The sequence below is a fragment of the Dipodomys ordii genome, unplaced genomic scaffold (genome assembly GCF_000151885.1).
Source record: "Dipodomys ordii isolate 6190 unplaced genomic scaffold, Dord_2.0 Scaffold141, whole genome shotgun sequence".
NCBI classification, from domain to species: domain Eukaryota; kingdom Metazoa; phylum Chordata; class Mammalia; order Rodentia; family Heteromyidae; genus Dipodomys; species Dipodomys ordii.
Window position 1 is genome coordinate 278,951 of NW_012267357.1, and position 27,292 is coordinate 306,242.

At 41.0% G+C, this 27,292-nt stretch overlaps 1 protein-coding gene across 3 annotated transcripts in view; it reads left to right on the forward strand.

Moving 5' to 3' along the window:
- The window catches only part of LOC105997247 (zinc finger protein 280B-like), a 73,609-nt gene that overhangs the window by 39,052 nt on the left and 7,265 nt on the right, over positions 1-27,292 (forward strand). For all 3 annotated transcript variants that reach the window (XR_001175638.1, XM_013031604.1, XM_013031605.1), the window contains exons 3-5: positions 20,514-20,581; positions 23,631-23,655; positions 26,973-27,005. Coding sequence is in view for 2 of the 3 variants with exons in the window: in XM_013031604.1 (XP_012887058.1) it covers positions 20,579-20,581; positions 23,631-23,655; positions 26,973-27,005 (61 nt within the window). In the remaining variant the exon portion in view is untranslated. The remainder of the gene's footprint in view (positions 1-20,513; positions 20,582-23,630; positions 23,656-26,972; positions 27,006-27,292) is intronic.

Here is a 27,292-nt window from a genome sequence, read left to right on the forward strand (position 1 = left end):
CTGGAGTTAGTGGAAATGTCCCTAGCTACCTCTGACATCTGACAACTAGATAGGGAGAACATCAGGTAACAAAGACAATAATGTAAATTCCTGTCCAGTTAAAAGGTAGACTGGTGTGGACATTAGAGGGGCAGGCTTCTAGCTTCTATTGACCTCCCGGCTGTGGTTAATTTTGAAAGGGCAGGCACAAAGTGGCTGGTGTGACATCATCTCCTCTTACTCCTCTCCGTTCCCCAGACTGGCTGAGTCTAGGTGCTCATTGCTAGGATGGCTTGTCCCAGTTAGTATTCATGAAGGTTTGAACTCAAGGCCTTGGCACTATCCCTAAGTACTTTTGCTCAAGGCTAGTGCTCTACCACATTGAGTTATAATACAATTTCCAGTGTTTGGCTGGTTAGAGATAAGAGTCTTGAGCCATGCTTTCAGCCTAACTCTTTGCAGGTTAGTTGAGAGATGGAGTCTTAGGGATTTTTAGGCCCAGGGTGGCTTTGAACTGCAATCTTTGTCACAAAAACCTTCTATCATTTCCAATTAAAGCAACAAGGAGATCAAATAGACTAAGTGGAGCTTACCTGGTCCTTATCAAGAATTGACCAACAAATATTCTGCAATGACAAAATTTGTTAGATGTGATGAGAATTTTAGCATAGATATCGTATTGATTTTGACATGATTGGCAGAAAGAGAGCAAAGAGAACCTGAAAGTAAACAGACTTCTGACCATTTACCATTGCTGAGAATGGCATAAAAATTAGGTGCTCTGGCTTTCCAGAGAGCACAGGAAGCACTTCAAAGGGGTTTCATGGCTTGGGCATAACTCACAGCACCCCATTAAATGTGTAGGAGAGTCAGTCTGGTGAGTGAAGGAGAGCTGACCAGGCAGAAGTGGCTTCCCAACTTCCCCCACAGCACTCTAGAGAGAAATGGCCAAGCCCCCAAAACAAAGCATCCTTGGCTCCAGAGGTGACCGGCCGTAGGATTTCTCTGGCATGGCGCCACATCTGGACAGAGACTGAGCAACAGAGAACTGTAGAGAATAGTTTCACTCACCAGAGTGGAGAAGTGGTGTGGACTTGGATGTGAAGGCTAGCAATGGTATTGGTGAAAAGTCTCATTTGGTGTCTCAAGGCAACTCAGTTCTCAGAAAAGGGGTGGTTAGGAAATTCTAACATTTCCAACTCAAAAACCCCATCCGAGTCATGGCACCATATGTAAGGTATATTAAATAGGTAGGTTTCATTAGATAGCTGATGAAGAGAACACCAGCACTATTCAGGCAGGAAAAGAAGTTTATTTACCAAACTGCTGCCCCCACCATGTATGGTGGAGAAGCATGGCTGAAAAGGAAAGGGGGTGACCCACCTCTGGGCCAGGACTTATCTAGGCCAGGGACAGGAAGAGGTGTGGCCAGGTGGGGGAAAGGTATGGCCACCCTAGATCTGGATGTGACCTCAGGGTCTGGGACCCTCCTAAGATCAGATGGGAGGCATGTGACCAGAGGTGGCCCAGGATGTGACCTAGCAGGAGGGAAAGGTGACTGCTTCCAGGTCTGCCAGTTACCTAGGTAACAGATACTGGGCGGAGGGATAGGGAGGTGTCCCTGAGGTGTCCCTGAGCAGACCTTACAGTTAAAACTTGAATTTGTTTCTATGCATTCTTGAATTTTTAAATAAAAAATTGGGATTGAGTCATCAGATATTGCTCTGAGTCTATTTCAAACAGGAATGCACAAGAATAATTTCATAATACATGTAGCATTGCTTCTTAAACATTAATGTTCACAAAATCTCCCAGAGATCTTGTTAGAACAGTTTCTCAGTCAACAGAGCAATTTCCAATTTATCTAGTAGTCTAGGGTAGGGAATTATATTTCCAATAAGTTCCTAGGTAATGTTCCCATATCAGTGCTAATTCAGATATTTTTGTTTTCACAGTCAGATTGATTTTACTGGTAGCTTCGATCTTAAGAGTCTCACTAATTGTTTTTATACATTTCAGAGCTGTTGACTCTAGGCAAAAGGACAGAAGAAACAAACGTGGAGGAGTCACTTTGGAGAGATGGGCTCTCAGGAGACACTGAGGAACATGGTAATATATCACTGGATATTGAGCCATTGCCTCAGGAGCTCTCAGCCATTTTAGCATTGAAGAGGCTTTGGGTTTATCTTCCCTAATGATTTAAATCACTGTGGAAATACTTTTCCAAAGTATGCAGTGATAATCAGTCTCAGACTCTCAGTCCCCCTGCTGCAGGCAGGGATTTCTTCCCATTAATGGATAGAGAAGTGATTAGAGAAGCCAGGGGGGCAGCTGGCGGTTTTTATTTGTTATCTTTATTTATGTTTATTTATCCACTTATTTATTTTTGCTACTACTGGAGTTGGAACTCAGAACCTAGGTATGTTTTTAGTTTAGTTTTGTTTTTTTGCTTAAGGCTTACACTCTGCCACTTGAGCCACAACTCTACTACTGGCTTTTTGGTAGTTAACTGGAGTCTTATCTACTTTCCTGTCTAGACTAGTTTCAAACTATAATTCTCACATCTACTTATGACCTCTGGAGAGCGAGACAATCCACTGAGGCACAGACTGTGAAAGGTGGACAAAAGTTTATTTACGCCAGAAAAGGGTCATGAGACTACCTTGTCCTGGGCTAGATACCAAGAGCAGCCTCCACCACCAAACCTCCAATAGGCTGTCGTCCTGACTCCCCGACCTTTATTAGTTGGTCTGCAAACCTCCCAACCTCAGACCTCCGAAGCTCCAACGCGAAGGCTGTTCCCTTGCTTCCCTTCCTCCTCCTCTGCAGGCCTCGCCACTCTGCACAGGCCTGCCCTGCTCTGCTCCTGCAGGCGCCTCTCCACAGGCCTCTCTAGAGGAAGGTCACAAATAGCCTCCAGAGGAGGCCCCGAATGACCTCCAAAGGAGGCCCGAATGACCCCTCGAGTAGGCCCCAAATGGCTTCCTCAAGAAGCCCCAAATGGCCCCTCAAGGAAGCCCTGAATGACCTCTGAAGGTCCCAAATGGCTTCTCGAGGAGGCCGGGAACGACCTCCCTGAGAAGCCCCAAATGGCCTTTCGAGGCCTGCCCTGCTCCGGCAGGCTTTCCCCTTCCGCGGCCTCTCCTGCACTCCTCCCTCCCCTTCCTCCGCGCTGTCTCCTCAGGACTCTCGGTCTTTCCCTTACCCTCCTCTCCTCAGGACTCCCGGTCTCCCTCGGACTCCTCTCCTCAGGACTCCATGTGAACTCCGGACTCCTCTCTCCTCCCTCCCTCCCGTCTGTTTTCCCCTAACCTCCCTCTCACCTCTCCTCCTCCGGCCATTGGTTTTCCACCTACTCCTCCTCACTGCCCCTCCAGACTCCGGTTTTTCTCCTACTCCCTCCTCTCCCCGCCACCTCGGAACACACAGCCTATATATACCCAGATGAACTGTGCCCTTCCCCACTAACGGTTTCAAACCACCATTCGTGCTCCTCCCCCAAGCTGCCTCCTCTCCCCCATAGGCAACTCACCATGTGGGGCTCGACACCCCGCCCCCTCCAATAGCACACCCCGCCCCCTCCAATAGCACACCCCGCCCCCTTTTGGCAGTGCATCCCGCCCCTTTCCGCGGCTTGGCACGCCCCTCCGGCGGTGGGGCCGTGACTTCAGCCTCTCCAAGCCCTGCTCTGTACGGTGGCTTGGTCTGTGGAGCGGTGAGGCTCGCCTCTTGATGCCCCTCCCCCTCCAGCAGGCCGGACCACAGGGCCACGCTGACTATTGGGCCCCGCTGATTATCGGGGTATTACATCTCAACCTCCTGAGTAGCTGGGATTACAGCCAAGAGCCAGTGGTGCCTGACTTGATTTAATGGTAGATAAGTGTGTGTGGAATCCAGCCTAGGGTGTTACCAGCTTTGGTAGTTATTTATAGTGACTGACTCAGCTAATGCTACAGGTGAGTGTCATAATCTCTCCTTGGAAACACAACAATGGCTCCTGGGTCACAAGTCTGAGAATCTGTTCCTGAGACCCACAAGAGAAAATAGAATTATCATTAAACTTCAAGGATCACGCTGAGACTGCTTTTATGTGGACTGTCCAAGCTTGCAGTCTCTTTCCCTAATCTGTACTGTAAATCAAGAAAGGACCATCATCCAGGTCATGGTTAGGGCATTCTCAAGGGCTCAGCTTCCTTAGATGGAGTTTTATGTCTGTGAGACTTTTTTTTCTTTGCAAATAAAGCTTCATTAGAATGTATCCAGGCTTGTTTCGCGACACATTCCTTACCTGTGACAATTTTCACATTCTAATGATAGAGTTGAATGACCGTATATAACCAAAGCCAAACCGTGAGGCTTTTTAATGTCCCCCACGCTATTAGAAGAAAGTTTCTCATGCAAATCAACCATCCTCTATTCCCCTCTAGTGTGCACCCTCTCTCCCTGGGAGAGAGCTTGAAACAAGTGGGTGGTGCTGATACCTCACACGGATAAATGACTAGAATCAAGCTACTGAGTGATATGAGGATCAAGGTCTCACTATACCCACACCCCTACAACCTATTAGTAAACTATAGGTCCTAACTTTGGAAAGCTTTAGGGATGAATGATGAGGTAAATTAAACTTCCTATTCCATCATTCTGGCCTTTCTGAAACATACCTATGAGTATTTTCTTCCTTCCTTGGGTAAAATTATTTCTTATCTTTTTTGTGCATACCTAGCAGGTTCTCCTTGCTCCACCTTCATGGGGACATCATAAGAGGTGTATGTAGCATTTCAAGGGACAGGGGCCTTCCACTGACATCCTGGAAAATGTCTCCAGTAACAGTATGGGATGATGGGGATGATGTGAGGCTGTGAAAAGTGAGGAGCCTCAGTAAAACTAGACTCTGAGGAGAGATGTGATAGAATTACATTTCAAGGGCTGGGAAGGTGGCTCAGTGGTAGAGCGCTTCCCTTGCATGCCTGAGGCTCTGGGTTCGATTCCTCAGCACCACATAAGCAGAAAAAAAAATTTTAAGCCGGAAGTGGCGCTGTGGCTCAAGTGGTAGAGTGCTAGCTTTGAGCTGAAGAGCTGAGGGACAGCACTCAGGCCCAGAGTTCAAGCCCCACGACTGGACCCAAAAAAAGAATTACATTTCAATCAATTGTGAATTTCCTCCCAACTTGATATATAGATAACAATAAAATGTTTCTTTTAATCAGAAATAACACTGTGCAGTGCAAATTGGAGACAAATGAAAAGAAATATTGGACATCTTTTATTCAGTAGTGGGGCTTGAACTCAGAACCTTGTGTTCTCGTACAACTTGTTCACTCAAGGCTGGTGCTCTGCCACTTGAGCCACACCTCCACTTCTGGCTTTCATTCTTTTCAAGCTTTAGTAATGGTTGCAGTTTTTCCTCAGCTTGTGGGGACAGAGCCAGGCCAAGGTTTCAGGCCCAAAAGAATATACTAGGAATGTGCCTGTGGGAAGCAGGCAACCTGGGAAACAAAGGAACTGGATCAAATAAACTCTGTCTTACCAAGTCACATAGTGAGTCAAATATCTGATTGTTGGACAATAAATGTCAATGGATAGAAAATAGATTTAAAGCCAGTGAAGTGGCACACTGCTGTAGTCTCAGCACTTTGGAGGCTGAGGTAGAAGGATTATGAATTTGACAATCCTGGGTTATAAGCAAGATCCTATCTCAGCAGAGTTGAATAGATGGATCTGAAGAAGGTTTTGTCATCTCAGGGACAAATGTGACCCTAGCAACAGAAAATCGAGGGCCAATTGCTCATTATTACACATTTGAATAAGAGTTAGTTTTATATTAAAAAACAAAAACGCAAAAATAAACTCAAACTTCTGACAAGGTGCCAGTAGCTCACGCCTGTAACCTTAGCTACTCAGGAGGCTGAAATCTGTGGATCGTGGTCCCAAGCCAGCTTGGGCAGGAAAATTTGTGAGGCTTTTACCTCCAATGAAAATACACACAAAAAAGCCATAAAGGGAGCTCAGGGCTAGTGCTCAACCCTTGAATTCAAGCCCTAGAACTGGCACAAATACCCATTCTGGACGGAAACTTTCTATTTCATTAGGAAGAAAATAATGGGTGGAATGAAGCGTGCCTGTGGGTACGTGTGCTGAGAAGGATTCACTGGTCCAATAAATGATACGCTGCAGGAAAACACTGGAAACTTCCATGTCCATCTTATTTGAAATTGATCTACAAAAATGATTTAACTCCAAAAACAGTGCTCTACAAATGCAGCTCTTCTAGCCAATGTACATTCTGTAAAAAGTGAACTACATAATGAGCATAGAGATGGGAGGGAGGGAGGACGTGGGGGAAAACCATGGAAAGGGTGAAATTAATCAAGATGCATTATACTCAACCACCTGACTTATGGCATTGTAACCTCTTTTACAGCTGTTTAATAATAAAAATAGTGCTGCAGTAAAAAAAAAAATAACACTGTGTGAACAAGTTAGTGGAATACCAAAAAGCATACAAAGGCATCTTTTGGCTATTTACTTGCTTTTATTATCTTTAAGTAGTTGTGCAAAGGGATTCCTGTTCATCATATCAGCTTGGAAGTGCAATGCATGTTGATCAATATCAGCCCTTTTATCATTCTCACTCCCATCCTTTGGCTCAATAAACCTTTATGGAGCATAAGGCTTGGACAATAGACAGGGAATCTGGGAGGTAAGAAGACCAGAACCCTGGGAAAAGGAAGGGTTTTATATACTGAAAGAATGAGAGCCCAGTGGCTCACACTGTAACCCTAGTTACTCAGGAAGCTGAGATCTGAGGACTCTATGGTTCAAAGCCAGCCCAGGCAGGAAAGTTTGTGAGATTCTTATTTCCAATTAACTACCCCAAAGCCAAAAAGGAATTTGGTGCTCAAATGGTAGAGTACTAGCCTTGTACAAATAAAACAGGGAAAGCACCTAGGCCCTGAATTCAAGCCCTGGGATTGGCATATTTTAAAGTATTATATATTTATCTCCAAAATATTTACCCCTCAAAGGATGTTCTTGGGGAAATATTTTTTCTCATTTACTTAGTAAGTAATCTGTCATTTAATTATTAAACAATGATAGAAAAGTTCATCACTGAAGTTAGACTTTGAGAGACAAATAACATCATAATAACATGTGAGACAGAATATGTACTCTGATAGTATTTTGGGGGAAAGTTAGGTTTCTCTCAAATGAATTCCTAGTAGAGATATAGCTCACATGGTTGAACATCAGCCTGGAACAAAAAAGCTAAGCAAGAGCATGAAGTCTTGGGTTCAAACCCCAGTAACTATTACACATTTAAAAAGTGAACAAAAACAAAAAGAATTCCTGCTAATGCAATTTTTTATCTAAGGAACAAAGTTTATTTGTTCTAGAAACAGGTGATGGTTCAGAAATGGTACAGCAAATAGGATGGTATTTCAAATCAAGTATATGAACTCTGGTTTCTAATGTTTGATTTATTCCTCTTCAATGTAAAATTCGTACTATTGACTATGCTTGGGCTGTGGCATGCCCTTTCATGTTTAGTTGTTTTTTAAATATGCTTCTTCCCATAATGCTGCAAATACCTCCTCAAACACTTCTTCCCATTATGCCCTGATCAACCAATGTAAAGAACCCAAGTGGCACATGATCAAGCCATCAGGCAATCAATGTAAAGCCCAAGGGGGAAGATATGGGAGAAGCCCTGTACTATAAAACCTGTCTTGTGAGAGGACTCCTTTGGGCTCTTTGAGGTCCCTCTCCTGAAAGTCTCCCTACTTTACTTGCTTTTACTTTCAAGTAAACTTGCTGTCTTAAAAAAAAAGGCATTATAATGTGTGGGTTTAAAATTCTGTTTCTGAAATAACATATAACACATAATAATATATAATATTTATAATAACCTCTTTCAAGTGATATCCTTGTACTTGCATAAATATTTAGCAGCTCTTGGACCCCACAGTATGGATTGTGATTCACTGTGAAAGTTCTGTGACATACTGTCACTATGGTGATATGATTATACATATTTTCTCTGTTACTGAATGCCACTATCTGTGCTATTTTCAAAGCTCACACATAGCAGAGAGTTTTCATAGCACATTGCTTTCATTCCAATAGTTTCATTATGGGGAACTTGTGGTTCTGTACAAAAGGTATGTTAATATTATCCATTAATGCTGTCTTTTCAAATATTTCTCAAAATATTTTATTTGAAAATATTTCAGTTATTATATATTGTATAGATAGTTATGTTAGGTTTTTTTTTCTTTTGTTGGTCATGGGGCTTGAACTCTGGGCCTGGGCTCTGTCCATGAGCTCTTCAGCTCAAAGCTAGTGTTCTACCACTTGAGCCACAGCACTACTTCTGGTTTTCTGGTGGTTAATTGAACTGCGATCCTCAGATCTCAGCCTCCTGAGTAGCTAGGATTATAGGCATGAGCCACCAGTGCCAGGCTTATGTTAGGTTTTATAGTTACACTTATAGTCAGGTTTTATCATTTTATTTTGTGTGCTAGGAATTGGGTTTGAACTCAGGGTCACTCTCTTTTGACTTTTTCACTCAAAGGTAGCACTCTACTTTGAGCTATACTTCCAGTTCTGTCTTTATGCTAGTTAATTGGAAATAAAAGTCTCACCAACTTGACTGCCTATTTTGGCTTTGAACTATGATCCTTAGATCTAAGCCTCTGAGTAGATAGCCACCAGCACCTAGCTCATTTTAATTTTCTGTTAAAAGCTTTGCCTTTACATTTTTTCCTCAATCATATATATCTGTATACATGTGTATATGTATTTCTTTACACATATATTCCTTTCCCCTTATATTTTTCCTCAATCATATACATATTTCTAATACACATTATATAAGGAATATATATGATAATGTATGATATATAATGACATATCTATGATATACAATATATATTGCGACGGACCAGCTTGGCCGGAGCACTGGGACTGATGGGACAGGGATCTCAGGATAGGTGGGCAAGGAGTCAGCAAAGTGACAGCCACAGACTCAAAAGAGTTGCATCTGAGTGTATCTTTATTAAGGAGAATTAACATTTTTATACAGTGTGTAATTGTGACATAGATTCTTTGTTTATTTAAGCACGTAATCAATTTTTAAGAAAAGCAAAGCATTGATGGATTACATGAAAATTGATGACTATCCCATCAACTGTTTAAGCTAAGTGGTGCGAAACAAGTCTAGCATATTGTTTAATAGAATACGTCATCTATTCAACTTTTTTATGTTTAATAATTAACAAACCTAAGACAGGGCTGTACTTATATTGTACTCTTTTTATTTTTTCCATATATTTTCAAGTCCCTTTGAAACCATCCTAAAAACCACTTCCAGGTCAGGCATTCTCTGTTTTCTATAATTTTAATCCCAATATTTGTTTACATAAATTTCTAATTGTTATTTTAAACTATCTTATTGTTGTTTTGATAATAAACACCATAATGGTCTAGATCTACCTAATCTTTGCATAAATCTAATGAGTTCCAAAATACCCTTTTTTCTTTTACATTAATCCATCTATTTTTATCTTTTTAAGCTCCTTTATAAGGCAATGGTTCATTGGTCAGTTCAGGAAATGTGATGTCACTAACTTTATATTTTGTGGAAAACCACCATTTATTCCCTATAACATAAACTGGACTAAACTTAGTCATAACTGTTGGGGGAATATTTCTTTTCCTTTTATTATCAGGGTCCCTTTTTCTAGAACTCTCTGAGCTTCTTGGATACCCCTTCTAGCTTAGTTTAATTCACTAATTCTGCCTGTTGTAACATATCTGGAAATTTTAAGTTTCTATATTTACTATGTGTGAGCCACAAAACCACTTGTGAAGTTGTAGGAGTTTCTGGAGGCAGCGTCACATCAGATGGTAGATTGATTGGGGCATTGCCCACATTTAATCTTTGGTCCTAGTCTTTATTATTCAGAGAAGCCGTCTCTATTGGACTGGAAAGAAACAACATGCTCTGTTCGAGGATCAATAGAAAAATAGCCAAAACAAGAATAAAGGCAATGAATGTATAGCCAAGAAGAATATAGTAAGAATAAAGGTAGAGGCTATAAAGATGCAGTCAAGTGTATGGGAAGCCTTGAACCAACACCCCCTTCCTGCAGCCATACTTCCTTGAAGCTCTTTGTCTAACGCGATCTCTCTCACAGACTCTGCAGGAGATGGCCGTGACAATATATGATATACAATCACATATATTACATATAGGAATCTGTGTGTGCAGATTTAACATATCCCTAAAGAGATATTCCCTGGGATAAATAATATAGGTTTCTTTGTGTATATGTGTACCGGGACACTCTTCCTTAGCTTTTGCATTCAAGGTGGTGCTTTATTTTTTATTTTTTTTGGGAGGGTCCAGTCATGGGGCCTAAATTCTGGGCCTGGGCGCTGTCCCTCAGCTCTTCAGCTCAAGGCTAGCACTCTACCACTTGAGCCACAGCGCCACTTCTGGCTTTTTTCTTTTTGCTTATGTGGTGCTGAGGAATCGAACCCAGGGCCTCATGCATGCAAGGCAAGCACTCTACCACTGAGCCACCTTCCCAGCCCCCAAGGTGGTACTTTATTACTTGAGCTGCAGTCTACTTTTTGCTGGTTATTGAAAATGAGAGTATGGCAGATTTTCCTTCCCAGGCTGTCTTCAAACTACAGTCCTCAGATCTCAGCCACCCAAGTTTCTAGGATTACAGATGTGACCACCAGCAATCAGCGATAACAAAGATTTCTGTATTATAATTTAAGTTCTGCTTTATTGAAGTTTTTAGCTTCGGACATTGGAATGGATCTAGATTGGTGGTATTTTAAGGCATTTGACATGATAAACTGGCTACTCCTCCCACCCCCTTGAGTAGGCTTAAGTCTAGGGTACACAGTTACTGGGGTTACTAGTCCCCAAGACAGTGTGGAACACACACATTTCACTAATTCATCAAACATTAGCCACTTTGCCTGTCAATTCACATTGAGGGCCTTTCCAGGGTTGGCCAGGTAAAGGGAAGTTTATTGATTACACAGCCATCACAGGGCTTAGAAGGACCTGGCATCTGGGTCATGTTTGAAGACAGTAAATCACTGGCCTCAGGGTGGTCACTGGATCATCAGAAGCACTCATTTCAAGGTGAAGATGGTGGTGGAGGAAGTCTACACATTGACCTTTTCAAGCTCCTCAGGGGACTTCGTCTGGAGGAAACAGTCATATTTTGGTTCAGAGACTGAAAGATACAGGAAAATGTGGTTTATAAAGCAACCTGGCTAGGTGTGGGTGGCTCATGTTATAATCCTAGCCACTCCAGAGGCTGAGATATGAGGATTGCAGTTTGAAGACAGCCTAGGCAGAAGAGTTTGTGAGGCTCTTATCTCCAATTACCAAAAAACGGAGTGGAGCTATGGCTCAAGTGGGAGAATGCTAGTCTTGAGCTAAAAAGCTCAAGGACAGTTTCCAGGCCCTAATGGGGAGGGGGAGGAGGAGAGACAGAGAGAGAGAGACAGAGAGAGATGCTGCCCTTATCTGCAGCATCTCCAGAGAATTTACTTTTCCTTCCTGTGACCCATCACATGACAGTTGCTTAGAATGGGAGAAAAGAAGGAACTGATCTCAAGGTGGTCATTGAATCATCAGAAGTGCTCACAATGAAACAATATGAAAATGGTGGCAGAGGAAACACATACATACATTTAAACAAAAAAATAAATGAGAAAAAAAAAAGGAAAAGTCAACATCCATTCCATGCTGTCCTGGAGCCATCAAAACACCCTCTCTAGATTCAACTCCTCCAGTCTAGCTCTTTTATCTGGCTTTTAGTCAACATCACTGAGGACTTTGGAACTGCTAGTCTTCTTTCTTAAGCCTTTACCTTCATGTAGTTATTTTTAGACTAACAGTATATAGATATAGGCACATTAAATTTCTAGCATCACAGTACAAAGAATTAAGAAAAGAGTAATTACATGGCCTCACCTGGGTCTATGTGTCCTTGAGTGGGATTTGGGGCCAGGCTATCAGGCACCAGCACCTGTTACAGTGTCCTCTGACTTTCTATATTTTCTTATCTATATGTTATCTGTCCATGATACACACAATGCATGTGTTAAGTTCACAGGTAAACTGCCCCATGATCTTCCTGAAGCCCTACTCTTGACTGAGCTGGCTCTGCTTGGAAACCAGCAAACAGGGCCAAAAGCTCCAAATTATTTATTTTCCTTTGAATATCAGCCATTAAGCTGATATATCTCTTTTTTAAAATTTTTTTGGGGGGGGCAGTCTGGTCGTGGGGCCTGAACTCTGGGCCTGGGCGTTGTCCCTCAGCTCTTCAGCTCAAGGCTAGTGCTCTACCACTTGAGCCACAGCGCCACTTCTGCCTTTTTTTTCTGCTTATGTGGTGCTGAGGAATCGAACCCAGGGCCTCATGCATGCAAGGCAAGCGCTCTACCACTGAGCCACCTTCCCAGCCCTCTTTTATTATTATTATCTTAAAGTAGTTGTACAAAGAGAAGTCAATTCAACATGTCAGTTTATAAGTTCATGCATCTTGTGAATGTCACCCTTTCATTGTACTCCCCCATCTCTCATCCCCATCTATCTCCACATAATGCTAATCTTTTGCAAATACATTTTCCAGTTTCTTCTCTGATGAAATATTTCCGAAGAAATTCTAGCAAACACCCTCCAGGGAACAGAAAGATTCTAGTCCTTCCTTTACACCAGAAGTTACCAGTGTGTGATACAACTGAAGGTACTGTGGAAATTCAGTTATTAAATTGTATCAGGAACAATCATTGTAGATAACCATATGTCCTAATATGTAAGAGAAAACTGAAGAGTTTCAACAGTGTGTGTGTGTGTGTGTGTGTGTGTGTGTGTGTGTGTAAGAGAAAACTGAAGAGTTTCAACAGGGTGTGTGTGTGTGTGTGTGTGTGTACTGGTGGTCCTGGGGATTGATCTCAGAGCCTAGGCGCTGAACCTGAACTTTTTTTCTTTTTTCTTTTTGTCAGTCCTGGGGCCCAAAATCTGGGCCTGGGCGCTGTCCCTCAGCTCTTCGGCTTAAGGCTAGCACTCTACCACTTGAGCCACAGCACCACTTCTGGCTTTTTCTGCTTATGTGGTGCTGAGGAATGAAACCCAGGGTCTCATGCATGCAAGACAAGCACTCAATCACTGAGCCACCTTCCCAGCCAATGTCTATAGCCATACCACTTTGAACTGGCCCAATCTCGTCTGAACTTTTTTCTCAAGGCTAGTGATCTACCATTGGAGCAGTTTCACATTCAGCTTTTTGGTGGTTAATTAGGGATAAGAGTCTCATGGGTTGGCTTTGAACTGTGATCCTCAGATCTGAGCTTCCTGAGTAGCTATGATTACAGGCATGAGCTATAGTGACCAGCTTTCAACCATATTTTTAATTTCATACCTTTTTTTATTTCACAAGTTTCAATTATCTAACCAGTAATGCTATAAGAACAAAATTTGAAAATGCACTTTAAAATCATATTTTCTTTTTAATTAATACTAGATAGCATTTTCAGCTCATGCCTATAAATTACTTGATTGTTGAACACTGAGAAATTAAACATTCTAGTAACTGCAGTGCCAAATTGTTACTTTTATTATTTTATTTGTTTTGTGCCAGTACTCAGGCTTAAACTCAGGGCCTCCTGCTCTCAACTTAGCTTTTTTTACTCAAGGCTAGTGCTCTACCACTTGAGCCACCGCAGCTCCACTTGCTTTTTCTGATTAATTGGAGATTCGAATCTCTTAGAATTGTCTCCCCAGGCTGGCTTCAGATCTCACATCTCAGCCTCCTGAATAGCTAGGATTTGTAGCCTTTTGTGTAGGAAAGGTTTGAACTAATATAAAAATTAATAACACAGTTATTAATTCCTCCTCAGCACCCCGACACATAATTGCTCCTAATATTAAACTTCTTTTGTCATATCAGTACATTTCCTAAAATTAATGACCATAAATTAGTAATTTTTATAAGTCTGTATTCACATTGTTTCACTCTTTGTGTTACATGTACCTTTGTTTGAAATATTTGTATTGTCATGTTCTCTACAATGTCTCATACAGAATAGTTTTCTACCCTATAAATATCCTGTTCTTTACTAATTAATCTCTTTCCTTTTGCTCAATAACCATAGAAACTCTTGATACTTTTCTGTAGTTACATTGTTTTTCCCAGAATGTCATAGTTGGAATTATAGATTATGTAGCCTCTTTGTACAACCTGTTTCACTAATCAATATACACCTTCTTTTTGATCACATGGTATCTCACTCCCCGCCCCTGCTTTTTTGTTGTTGGTTGTAGGGCTTGAATTCAGCTTCGTAGGCACTGTTCCTAAGCTCCTTTGATCAAGGCTAGCAAGCACTCTACCACTTTGAGCCACAGCACCACTTCCAGTATTTGAGTGGCTAATTGGAGATAAGAGTCTCATAGGGACTTTTCTGCCCAGGCTGGCTTCAAACTGCAGTTCTCAGATCTCAACCTCCTGAGTAGCTGGGATTATAGGCATGAGCCACCAGCATCCGGCTATCTCATTCCTTTAAATAATATTCCATTATAGGGAATAAATGAAAATTGACCATCCATTTCCCTAGTGAAGAACATCATGTTTGCTTTCAATTTTGGTGGCCATAGGTAAAGCTGGATAAAACATTCATATGGAGCACTTCATCTAGATTTAACTTTTTATTTGAATGGGATAAACACCTAAGAGCACAGACTTGCATTTTCATTAGTTGGCTAGCATATATTCATAAGAATCGGGTAGATTCCACCAATTTAGTCATTTTTACCTGGGCTGCTTCTTTGAAAGCTTCAATTTCTTTAATAGATGTATCATAATTTAGATGATCTATTTTCTAGTATGAGCATGAACATTTAAATTCCTCAAGATATCATACCTTTCATCTGAGTTATCTGATTGTGCATAAAATTGTTCATATATGTTTTTATGCCTTCAGTATCCATTGGGTCAGTAATGAGGCCCTGCTTTCATGCATGAATAACCTGAGTTTTTGCTCTCCTGTATTATTTGCATAGTATGTTGGTTACTTTGTATAGCTGTGACCTAAATACTTGAGAGAGCAACATTTTCATTTTCAGAGATTCTTTTTCTTTTTTTTTTGGTCTGAGACTAGGACTTGAACTCATTGAGTAGCTCTCTATCACCTGAGCCACTCCCCTGCAGTCCTTATCTGTGGTGAAATAGTACGTCTTGACAATAGAAGTGTGTGGAAGAGGAAGCTGTTTGCTTCCTGGTAGAGAAGATGGAATGGGACTAGAGAAAGATATAGCCCCAAGGACACCTCCCATCCTCTCCCTCCAACTAGGTCCCAGCTCCTACTGTTTACTGTCTCAAAATGTCATCATGATTACAAATCTATCAAGGTGTTAGTCCATTCAAAGTCCTAATATTCTAATCACCTATGAAGGTGAAAACACCTTCATAGACATATACACATGAGTGCTTTATTAATCTCCTAAAGGTTTCTCAATTCAGTCAACTTGACAATGAAAATTGTTATGCCTTTTGTCAGCTGGACACTGAAACACATTTTCTTAAGCTGCTGCAGCATTCCTTCCCAGGTCTCCAAAAGATTGCTGCACATCCTCTAATGCAAAATGCATTTATTCCATCTTTTTAAGTCCCCATATCCTTAACTATTCCAACATTATTCCAATACCCTAATACCCAAGTTGAAAAAATAACAACATAATTTATAAATAGGATAATGACTTAAAAGAGATTTCTCAGAAGTAAAAACACATGAAGAAATATTCCATAAAGGAAATGCAAATCAAAACAACACTGAGATTGCACCTCACCCAATTAGAATAGCCAATAGGAAAAAAAAACTAACAATAACAAATGCTGGCAGAGATGTGACCAAAGGGAACTCTATTACACTTGTGGTAGGGTTAGCTTGTTCAGCCACTCTGGAAAGCAGTATGGCGTTCCTCAAAGAAGTAAACATAGAGATTCCCTGTGACTCGGCAATTCTCTCTTTGGCATTTATTGAATAGAGCACAAACAAAGTTGCACTAAAGCACAACCATGTTAATTGCAGCATTATTTTCCATAGCCAAGATATGGAATCAGCCCAGATGCTCCTCAATGGACAAATGGATCAAGAAAATGTGATATAGATACACAATAGAATTTGACTCATCTATCAGAATGATATTGTACCATGTGCTAAGGAAATGGAAAGACTTGGAAAAAATTATATTAAGCCAAGTAAGCCAGGCCCAGAGAAACATAGGTTGTATGGTTTCCCTCATTTGTAGTAGCAAGAATGTGCCTATATATCTATAAGTAAACACTGGATAGTAAGCAAGGGGTTACAAATGGATTAAATGTAATAGCATAATAGACTTTGTAGAGAGTGCAAATAGTATAATCGTTTTTAAAGACTAAGTCAAAGCCCAACAAATAAGTACCAGGAAATGGGTACTTGCAAGAGGGGAGGGTGGGGCCAAAGGGAGAGAAGTAGAAGAATAAAGAGGGAAAGGTGGGAGAATGCAGGCAAGAATTAATTGTATATACCACAGAATTGAGAAATATATAAGGGAAGGTGTGGGTCAAAGTCAGGTAAAGATGCCAAAGTGATACACCAGTCAAGAGGTATTGTATACATAAACTGCTTTGTTAAATGGCAAAAATTCAATATATAACCTAAAATTAATATAAATGAAGGAAGGGGTGGTTTGGGAGGGGTAGGTAAGCAGGATGAAAGGTGCTGCTCAGCTGGTCACTCCTGTAATCCTAGCTACTTAGTAGGCTGAGGTCTGAGGATTGCAGTTCAAAGCCAGCTCAGGAAGGAAAGTTCATGAGACTCTTACATCCAATTAACCACCAGAAAACCAGAAGTGGCACTGTGGCTTAAAGTGGTAGGGCACTAGCCTTGAGCAAAAGAGCTCAAGAACAGTGCCCAGGCCCAGAGTTCAAGCCCTAAGACTGACCAAAAAAAAAATTGAAAGGGGTGACATTGATCAAGATGCAGTGTATTCATAAACTGCTTTGGTTAATGGAAACTCCCTTTTTATAACTACTTAAAATAATAAAAATATTTTTAAAAAATCTCTGAAACTCAAGGCACCAGCCAGTAGTTCATGCCTATAATCCTAACTACCCAGGAGGCTGAGATCTTGAGGATCACAGTTCCAAGCCAGACTGGGGAGGAAAGTCTGTGAGACTGTTATCTCCAATTAATCACAGAAAAACAACAACAACAAAAAACAGAAGTGGCATTTGAAGTATCCCAAATCTGGAAATAAGGCCACCGACTCCGTTAAACTGGGCAAGGAGTCCTAATTAGCTGTGCAGGGACTACACCCCACTATTTGAGTAGTGGGATGCAGTGAAGACTTTTTCCCATGAGGGTCTTTTAAAGGAAAAACCACACAAGAGGGGTTTGTCAAGGCAAGCAAGCAGATTTACAGAAGAAAAACAGCCTTGAGCTGCAGAAGTAGAAGCAAAACATAGTCTTGACTTGGTCAGCTAACCAATACTATTGGATTACAAAAGTCAAAACATATCCTTGGATAGGGATAGTCTATTTTACAAAAATTATTTTTATTATAAGCTCCTGACTAATACAGCCAACCTCAGTACAGCTGATAATAAGCCTCAAGGTCGTCCATGGCCTTCAGCCAAGTTTGTGGTAAACTGCAAAGCTGCCAGCTTGGTAAACTTGAATAAGAGATATACTTTGGCTTTTTAGTAAGGATGGAAAAGACTTAGGTTGACTACTGGCCATTTGACCTGGAGTTTCTCTACAGAAGGGTTCTACCTTTAATATTTGGCCCCATTTTTAATAATCAATAATTTTGTTCTTTTACTGATTTCACATGTTACAGTGTTGTGGTTCAAGTGGTAGAGTGCTAGCCTTGAGCAAAAGGAGCTCGAAAATTACATATTTCCAACATACTGTTGGAAGGAAACAGTTGAAAAAAACAGAAGCCACCACTTGAAGCTAAGTTGTGAGTATTGGAGTCTCTCAAAGACCAGCAGCCCCGATTGCAGCTAGTACAAAGCTTATATAGGCCAAGACCACACAACTTGTGAGGAAATAAACCTAACAAAAGTGGGTTGGGGGGAGCAAACTGTCTAGGGAAACAATCAGGGGAAATCAAGAGCCAGTTATCTAAGGGAAGCGTAGACCCAGTCTCCTTACTTCAATACAGTAGCACAGAACAACCATTCCCATTCCAAAATAAAAGAATAGCAAGGAAGGATTAAACCACAAGACTGAATCCCAGGAAAGGCAGATGGATTTGTGATTTGAACTCCAAGGGATTTGGGTAGCCCTGCCCCTTTGACCATGCTGTTTGTAGCCCACATGGCTTCTGGGACTGGCTCAAGAAGATGCCACAGCTTTTCTTGACAGATGTTCCAGATTCCTAGTATCTCCACACTCCTAAGGTTGCAGCTGACATGTGCACCTTCACAAACTCAATGGTGTGTGCTATATTAATCTCCTAGAGGTTCTCAACTCAGTCAACTTAACCATCAGAATTGTCATATCCCTTGTCAACTGCAGCTGAGATTTCAAAGCTAAACCTATCACCTTCTCAAAGGCTGTTTAGAGGGACTCTGAATCTTGCCATTCATTGTCTGGACTTTCAGGCTTTCCTTTTACATCTGTGTGGAAGCCTGGCTTGCCCTCTCAATTCTTTCATTCTGCATACTTGCAAAATCAGCCTCATATAGATAATACCAAGGTCTGCTGCCAGCCTCAGCAGTAAGTAGCAGGGGTCCCTTGGATCACAGCAGCTTGGGCATCTTAGGAAAACACTTTCCTAATGGCATACAAAGTACCCTAGAGCCCTTTTTTTTTTTTTTTTTTGTCAGTCATGAGGCTTGAACTCTGGGCCTGGGCGCTGACTCTAAGCTCTTCAGCTCAAGGCTAGCGCTCTACTACTTGAGCCACAGCGCCACTTCCAGCTTTCTGCATGGTTTATTGGAGATAAGAGTCTCACAGCCTTTCTTGCCTGGGTTGGCTTTGAACCGCAATCCTCAGATCTCAGCCTCCCTCATGAGTAGCTAGGATTACAGGAGTGAGCCACCATACTCGGCTTCTAGAGCTCTTTGCTTAAAAGTCTTTCAAATAAGTTAAAACCTTTACACTCTTGATTCTGTGGTGGGCAGACTACAGCCTAATCCTCAGAAGCTCTTCTAGGATCTTGTTGTCTGGGAGCTAAGTACTTAATTTATTTTTAATGTTACTAATCTCTTTAACAAGCACACCCTTTTTGTCTGCAACTTTAACTTGGTCATTTTTCCATCAAAGAACAGGATTTTCAGCAGGGCACTGGTAGCTCACGCCTGTAATCCTAGCTACGCAGGAGGCTGAGATCTGAAGATCATGGTACAAAGCCAGCCCTGGCAGGAAAGACCCTGAGACTCCTATCTCCAGTAAACCACCAGAAAACCGGAAGTAGTACTGTAGCTCAAGTGGTAGAATGCTCTCCTTGAGCTGAAGAGCTGAGGGACAGCTCCCAGGCCCTACAACTAACAACAACAACAAAAAACATGATTTTCAAATCTTTTTTTGCTTTGCCTTTTGTCCCTGATTCCCATGTCTGCTAATCTGACTAAAAATAAACAACAATGTCCATGCCACATTCTAAATGCTATGCTATCTTGAAATACTCTCTGCAAATTACTTAATCCACTATTTTTAAATTCCTCCTTACTCCGAGTCTCAAGACGTGGACAAAATATAGACCAATGTCTTTATGCTTGAATGTAATATGAATGGTCTCTAGTCCAATTCCCAGCCGAGTCTTCAATTCCATCTGAAACCTTATGAGCACAGACTTTACTGTGTACATTTCTATTATTCTGCTCTTCTGAGTGTCCCCCAGAATCTCCCATTAATCTGTACTTTGTAGTATCCTAGGCATTTGGTTTTTTCTTTTTCTTTTTTTCTAGTTTACTTTTCCAAACTTCCAAATTCTTCCCACCAGCTAATTCCAAGGGAAACTGAAAGACATTGTCAAGTAAAGCTGCAGCGACAACACTACTTCTCTGGTACCAATTTTCAGTACTAGTTTTATGTCACTGTGACATAGAATCTAAGGTGGATAACAAAGATTTACTTGACTCACATTCTTAGAGATTTTAGTTCATAGTCTTTGGCTCTGTTGATTTGGGGCCTGTGGTGAGGCAGAGCATCATGAAGCATGTGAAGGAGGAGACTTTCCCTCATGGCACATATGACACAGAGAAAAAAAAAATACTGCAAGAGGCCAGGGCAAGGAGGCTCCCAAGCAACCTTCTTTCTCCAGCTAGGATCTGCCTCTCATAAGTCCATAGATGGCACTATAATGCCATCACATTATGAACCTATTATATTAGTCCATTCACTAAGCTAGGGTCCTCCTGACCTCTGGAAATACCCACACAGGCTCACCTGGAGTGTGCTTTACTAATCTCAAAAGTGTTTCCCAATCTAATACTTAAACTCTATGTTCCCAGGTGCCCAGGAAGGCCCAACTCAGAAGCCATGTGGTGGACAAGAGGAAGTATCACCATCCACTGAAATGGTAAAGTGATTCTTCTTGTCCTGAAGTAGAAATGTTGCTTTCATAAGTTCAACATCCTTAGCCATAAAGTAACTATAAATCAAAACCAATTAAGATTCTATATCTCACTCAGTCAGAGTGGTAACTGTCAAGGAAACGAACAACAAATGCTGATGGGAGATGTGGGAAAAAAGAAACCCTCATCCATTGTTGGTGAGACTATTAATTAGTATAACTACTATGGAAATTAATATAGAAATTCCTCAAAAAATTAAAAATAGATCTACATGATGGCATCTATCAGATCAACATACCAGAAAGATATCTGCATACCCATGTTTATTGCGTCACTATTCACAATAGTCCAACAGTATACATGTACATACATAAATACCATGGAATTACACAGCCATAAAGAAAAAATGATATCATTTCATTTACAAGAAAATGGATAGAATTGGATAATATCATGTGAAACAAGAAATGTCAAATTTCAGAAAGCTAAATATTGTATGTTTTGGCTTATATATAGAAAAAAATACATATTCATGGACATATGCACACACATATATACCTATATAGATATATGTACATATATATACATAAAATGGGCATAGAACATGAATCTATAGGACTGTTTAGGCAGATAAGGGAAAAAGTAGAAAAAAACTGATGGGAGGGTAAATAACTTCAAAATACATTGTAACTATGCGTGGAAATGGCATGAGGAATATCAATGAAAGCCATTCATCAACAGAGTCAGAAGCAGGGAAAGGGAAAGCAATAGAGAGGTTATTCTTAGCACAATATATTGTATGTGCATCTGAAATATGGTGAAAACCCTTGATGAAATTAATACACACACACACACATATACACACACACACACAAAGAATGACAGGAAAGTAAAACAGGCTCGGTTGTGGGGGAAGGGGATAGATACCAATAGAAGTAAAGAGGAAAGGTTAACAAAGAGGATGAATGAAGATAAATATGGTAGAAGTAGTTTGTTTGCATATATTAAAATAGAAATAAATAATAAGGGGGCTGGGAAGGTGGCTCAGTGGTAGAGCGCTTGCCTTGCATGCATGAGGCTCTGGGTTCAATTTCTCAGGACCACATAAGCAAAAAGAAAAAAGCCAGAAGTGGCGCTGTGGCTCAAGTGGTAGAGTGCTAGCCTTGAGCTGAAGGGCTGAGGGACAGCGCCCAGGCCCAAAGTTCAGGCCCCACGACCGGACCCAAAAAAATAAATAAATAAAAAGAAAGAAAGAAAGAATATAAATAACAGTAAAGTAAATAACAAAATCTGTTTTAATTTTTCTGTGTATGTGCTGGTACTGGGGCTTGAACTCAGGAACTCAGGGCACTGTCCCTTAGCTTCCCTACTTGGGCCACAGCTCCACTTCTGGCTTTTGGGTAGTTAATAGAGATAGGAGTCTCATGGGCTTTCCTGTGCAGCCTGGCTTTGAGCTGTGGTCCTTAGATCTGATCCTCCTGAGAAGCTAGGATTACAGGAATGAGCCATCCATCTGGTGAGCCCAGATGAAATTATTTTAAGAAGATGGGTAAAGGAGAGTAATAAGAAGGGTGAGTGTGATCCAAATACATTGTATGCATAAGTAGAAATATCACAATGAAAACCCCACTTATATAATCTAATATATGCTATCAAATTCTAAACAAGAAATATTACTTTCTTAGTTTCTTGTTTTTAAGTTGAATTCAGCTATTAAAATATGACTGTGGCTGGGTGCTGGTGGCTCATGCCTGTGTTTCTATCTACCCAGGAGGATAAAATCTGAGGATAGAGGCTTGAAGCTAACCCCAGGCAGTAAAGTCTATGAGATTTTTTTTTTTTTTTGTCAGTCATGGGGCTTGAAGTCAGGGTCTGGGCATTGTTCCTGGGCTCTTTTGCTTAAGGCTAGTGCTCTGTCACTTTGAGCTACAGCTCCACTTCTGGTTTTCTGGTAGTTATTTGGAGATAAGAATTTCAGAGACTTTTCCTGCCTGAGCTGTCTTTGAACCATGATCCTCAGATCTCAGTCTCCTGAGTAGCTAGGATTACAGCCAACACCCAGCCGTGAGACTCTTATCTCCAATTAACCCACAAAAAGAAGGAAGTGAAGCTGTGGCTCAAGTGGTAGAGTACTAGCCTTGAGCAAAAAAGCTCAAGTACAGCCCAGACCCAACCCCAAGGACCAACACATAAACACACACACACACACACACACACACATATAACTACATACATTATAAACACTGGATTTTATTGGATTTCTGAAAGGTGGATGAATAGATCCTTACCAAGTGATTTTTTTTTTTTTTTTAGGTCCGGTCGTGGAGCCTGAACTCTGGGCCTGGGCGCTGTCCCTCAGCTCTTCAGCTCAAGATTAGCGCTTTACCACTTGACCCACAGCGCCACTTCCAGCTTTTTTCTTTTTGCTTATGTGGTCCTGAGGAATCAAACTCAGGGCCTCAGGCATGCAAGGCAAGCGCTCTACCACTGAGCCACCTTCCCAGCCCCCCAAGTGATATCTTTAAAAAAAAAAAAAAGCGGCACTGGTGGCTCATGCCTGTAATCCTAGCTACTCAGGAGGCTGAGATCTGAGGATCATGGTTCAAGCCAGTCCAGGCATGATAGTCCGGGAGACTCTTATCTCCAATAGACCACTAGAAAACCAGAAGTGGTGCTGTGGCTCAAGTGGTAGAGTGCTAGCCTTGAGCTGAAGAGCACAGGGACAGCGCCCAGGCCCAGAGTTCAAGCCCCACGACTGACCAAAAATAAAAAAAAAGAAGACATTTGCAAATATCAACACAGGTTGTAAACTGTGTGCTAGGGATCCTCTTCCTTGGAAGGAATGTCTCTTCATTGGATTAAATATTTTGAAATTGCTGATGTAATTGGAGCTGAGATATACATCTAGGAAAAGCTATGGGTTTGCCAAAGATGTACCCTATCCTTGTTTTTGGGAACCTTTGAATTTACAATATTTCTTATATCTTTTCAAATTCTCAGAACGAACATACAACAATTTTAATGATTTTGTGTGTATGTGTGTGTGTATTGCAGGAAACCTCAAAACAGAGCAAAGCTGGTAAGTAGTCTGGAGTTCTTTTTTGGATGCATTTTTTTTATTGTTGCTTTAAAGGTGATCTACAGAGGATTACAGTTAGATAAGTCAGATAAAGAGTATATTTATTTTTAACAATACCACCCCCTTCCCTTGTACTTTAAATTTTTCCCTCTGGTTCCCCACCTACAAGTTATATATATATATATATATATATATATATATATAAAAGATGTGTGTGTGTGTGTGTGTGTGTGTGTGATATCTTTGACATAGTGTCTGAGTATCACTGCTGCATTTTTTTCACCCTTTTACCCTCCATTTCTGTGTCCACCCCTTTACCCTCCGAAAGACAGATAAATGAACAAAGGAGATAAAAGGAAAAGAATATAAAAACAGTAACAAAGAGAAAAACCTCTTTTTATTATTTTTTTTGTCAGTCGTGGGGCCTGAACTCTAGGCCTAGGTGCTGTCCCTCAGCTCTTCATCTCAGGCTAGTGCTTTACCACTTGAACCACAGCACCACTTCCATCTTTTTCTGCTTATGTGATGCTGAAGAATTGAACCCAGGGCCTCATGCATGCAAGGCAAGCACTACACCACTGAGCCACCTTCCCAGCCCTGAGAAAAACCTCTTATTCCCATTTCCTGGAATTCATTTTGATAAATATTATTTTATATGATCGGATGCACATAGCTATTGTGCCTTTGTGATCCTCTCCTAAGAGCATCCTCCTTTGGTCTCACTCTGTCTGAATGCCTACAGACCTGTATAATATATCATGTCCCAGTATAATTTTTTGGAAGGAAAAAAATCTAGATGCTAAAATGGGCCTGGTATTCTCTTTGAAGAGCCACTCTGATTATGGATTTTGATAGGATAAGGATAATAGAAGCATTGTGGGGGAAATCTTGATTAAATAAAAACTTTCAAGTTCCTGGAAGCAATTATATTCAATTTAGTTTTAGGTGGTATGGTGTCCAAGATTTCTTGGACTTTTGTTATATGTTTTGTGACTGTGAATATATGTGTGACTGTGTATAGAAGAGAGGCTGTATGTTTTCTCTGAAGATATTTTCATCTTACACAGCCAAACTGCTCCCATAACTTCTCAAAGCACAACACATGCTTTATATGCAGTAACTCATCCAGTCTCATTACAATTGTACCTGGAGTTTTGTGCCTAATTCCCATTGCTTAGTTTGAGTAATTAAAGCACCAAAATGAATGACTCAGGCTCTCTATACATAGAAAAGTCAAAATATGAACCCATGTGTGGGGGCCAATGGTGTTGCTCTCAACTAATGACATGAACTTGAGTTTTTGTCATGGACTCATTAGTCCCAGTACATTCCTGTATAAATCTAAAGTTCTCCAGTATCAGAGTTTATAGATGTTGTCCATAAAAGTTCCTTTATGAAGTTGTCTTCATTGTCATTTATGTATGGGTGTGGGTATGTGTGCCAGTTCTAGGTCTTGAACTCAGGACCTGGGCATTGTCCCTGAACTCTGCTCTTCCACTTGAGCCAATGCTCCACTTTTGGCTTTTTGATGACTAATTCGAGATATGAGTCTCACAGACTTTCCTGCCTAGGCTGGCTTTGAGCCACGATCCTCAGATCTCAGCCTCCTGAGTAGCTAGGATTACAGGTATGAGTAGTACCCAATTCATTGTTATTTAAACCATGTTAGTAACAGAAAAAAATTTCTACCCATTGGCATAGTCATTCTTGGGAAATAATTGTAAATATACTCTGATGCTTTTGGTCAGGTCATAGGTCCTTTGAGGTACATGTGACCATGTAAGGCATGTTGATTTGTATCTTAGAAACTGAAATTTTGTCTTAGAAAATGAATCTAAACATATTAGCATCGACTGAATATTTTATCACACATGATAAGCAATAGAATGTTCCAGTTCTTTCCAATGAAGATATTATAAGAGTGAAAGACTAAGTTCTTGAAGTTGGTTGAACATAATTGCTATAATTTTGTTGCAGCTTTCTTGTACCCATGGGTTAAACAGCATTAGCATTCACTGTTGACTGGATAGTGTGGTCTTTGCAGCCACCGACTGAACAGTCTCTCTCTCTCTCTCTCTCTCTCTCTCACACACACACACACACACACACACACACATACACCATAGAAACTGAAGAATGGTGGGGCTGGGAAGGTGGCTTAGTGGTAAAGTGCTTGCCTTGCATGCATGAGGCCCTGGGTTCGATTCCTGAGCACCACTAAGCAGAAAAGGCCAGAAGTGGCACTGTGGCTCAAGTGATACAGTGCTAGCCTTGAGCTGAAATGCTGAGGGACAGCACCCAGGCCCAGAGTTGAAGCCCCACAACCCACAAAAGAAAAAGAAAGAAACTGAAGAATGTATGGAAGTATATCATATGATCAGGGCTTGAGTTTGCTTTAAAGGAAGTGTGAATCTCATTCAACAAAATCAGACAAATAGACCCACAGGTAGATCCAATGGTCTTGCTGCCTATAAACAAGATGGTGGCAATTTAATGGACTTCATGATGTGCAGAAGGCAGGGAAATCCCTTTATATAATTAATATACACTAATTTTATGAAGAAAGAAAAACTGGGCAACAGAAATGTTGGGATTCTTAGTATATTCTATAGGATCTCATATAGATGAACCATTTTATGTCACATAATGTAGAGTGTATGTAAAAAGCAAAGGACTCTTTGCCTGGTTGATATACTGTTCCCCTCTGCATTCTTCCTCCACAAAGAACAGAATATTCTGAGCAGAAAAGAAATGCCCATATTATGAGATGGAAGTGTGGCCAAGTGGGAGAGCTCTAGCCTTGAGTAAAAAAGCCAAGCAAGAGTATAAAGCAGTGAGTTAAAGCCCCAGTACCAGCCAGGAGCTAATGGTTCATGCCTGTAATCCTACTCAGAAGGCTGAGATCTGAGGATTGCTATTCAAAACTAACATGGGCAGTAAAGTCTATAAGACTCTTATTGTGAGACCAGGAAAGGGTTGAAGTTGGAATGCTGCCTCCTCAGTACTCAGAAGGCTGAGAACTGGACCCTGGAAAAATTGAAACAGACAAAGCAAAACAAATGCATAAGTTACTGTTACCTGGACCCTATGATATTTGAGTTAGAGTTGTTTGGACCCTATAAAGCTTGAGACATTGGGAAGATAAATGTTTGTGTTAAGGTTAAATGTTCACTGCTTCTATCTTCTTCCTAACAAAAAGGAAGTCAATTATTACTACGTACAAAACTATGTCTCATGTTAATTATTGTAACCACAAGATAGAGTGATACCTTGTTCTTGCACATGTCTGTACTAACCTCCTCTATACTGAACTTTAGGCTTGCTTACAAGAGCTCGGGATCCAAGAGCAGGTGAGCCTTCACCCCCTGGTCCCCACTCTCTTCATTTTCTCTCTCTCTCTCTCTCTCTCTCTCTGTTCTTATTTCTTTGGCTCCAGAATCCTGCCGTGCTGTTCCATGTTGCCAGTAGCAACATTTTCTCTCCAAATACTGGAAATGAAGGTATACAAGTGGTACAGCACCTTGAGCAAAAAAGCCAAGCAAAACCCAAGGCCCTGAGTTCAAGCTCCAGTAATGGCACAAAAAAGTCCATATTAAACCTGACAAAAAAATATATATATACATATGTATATATATAT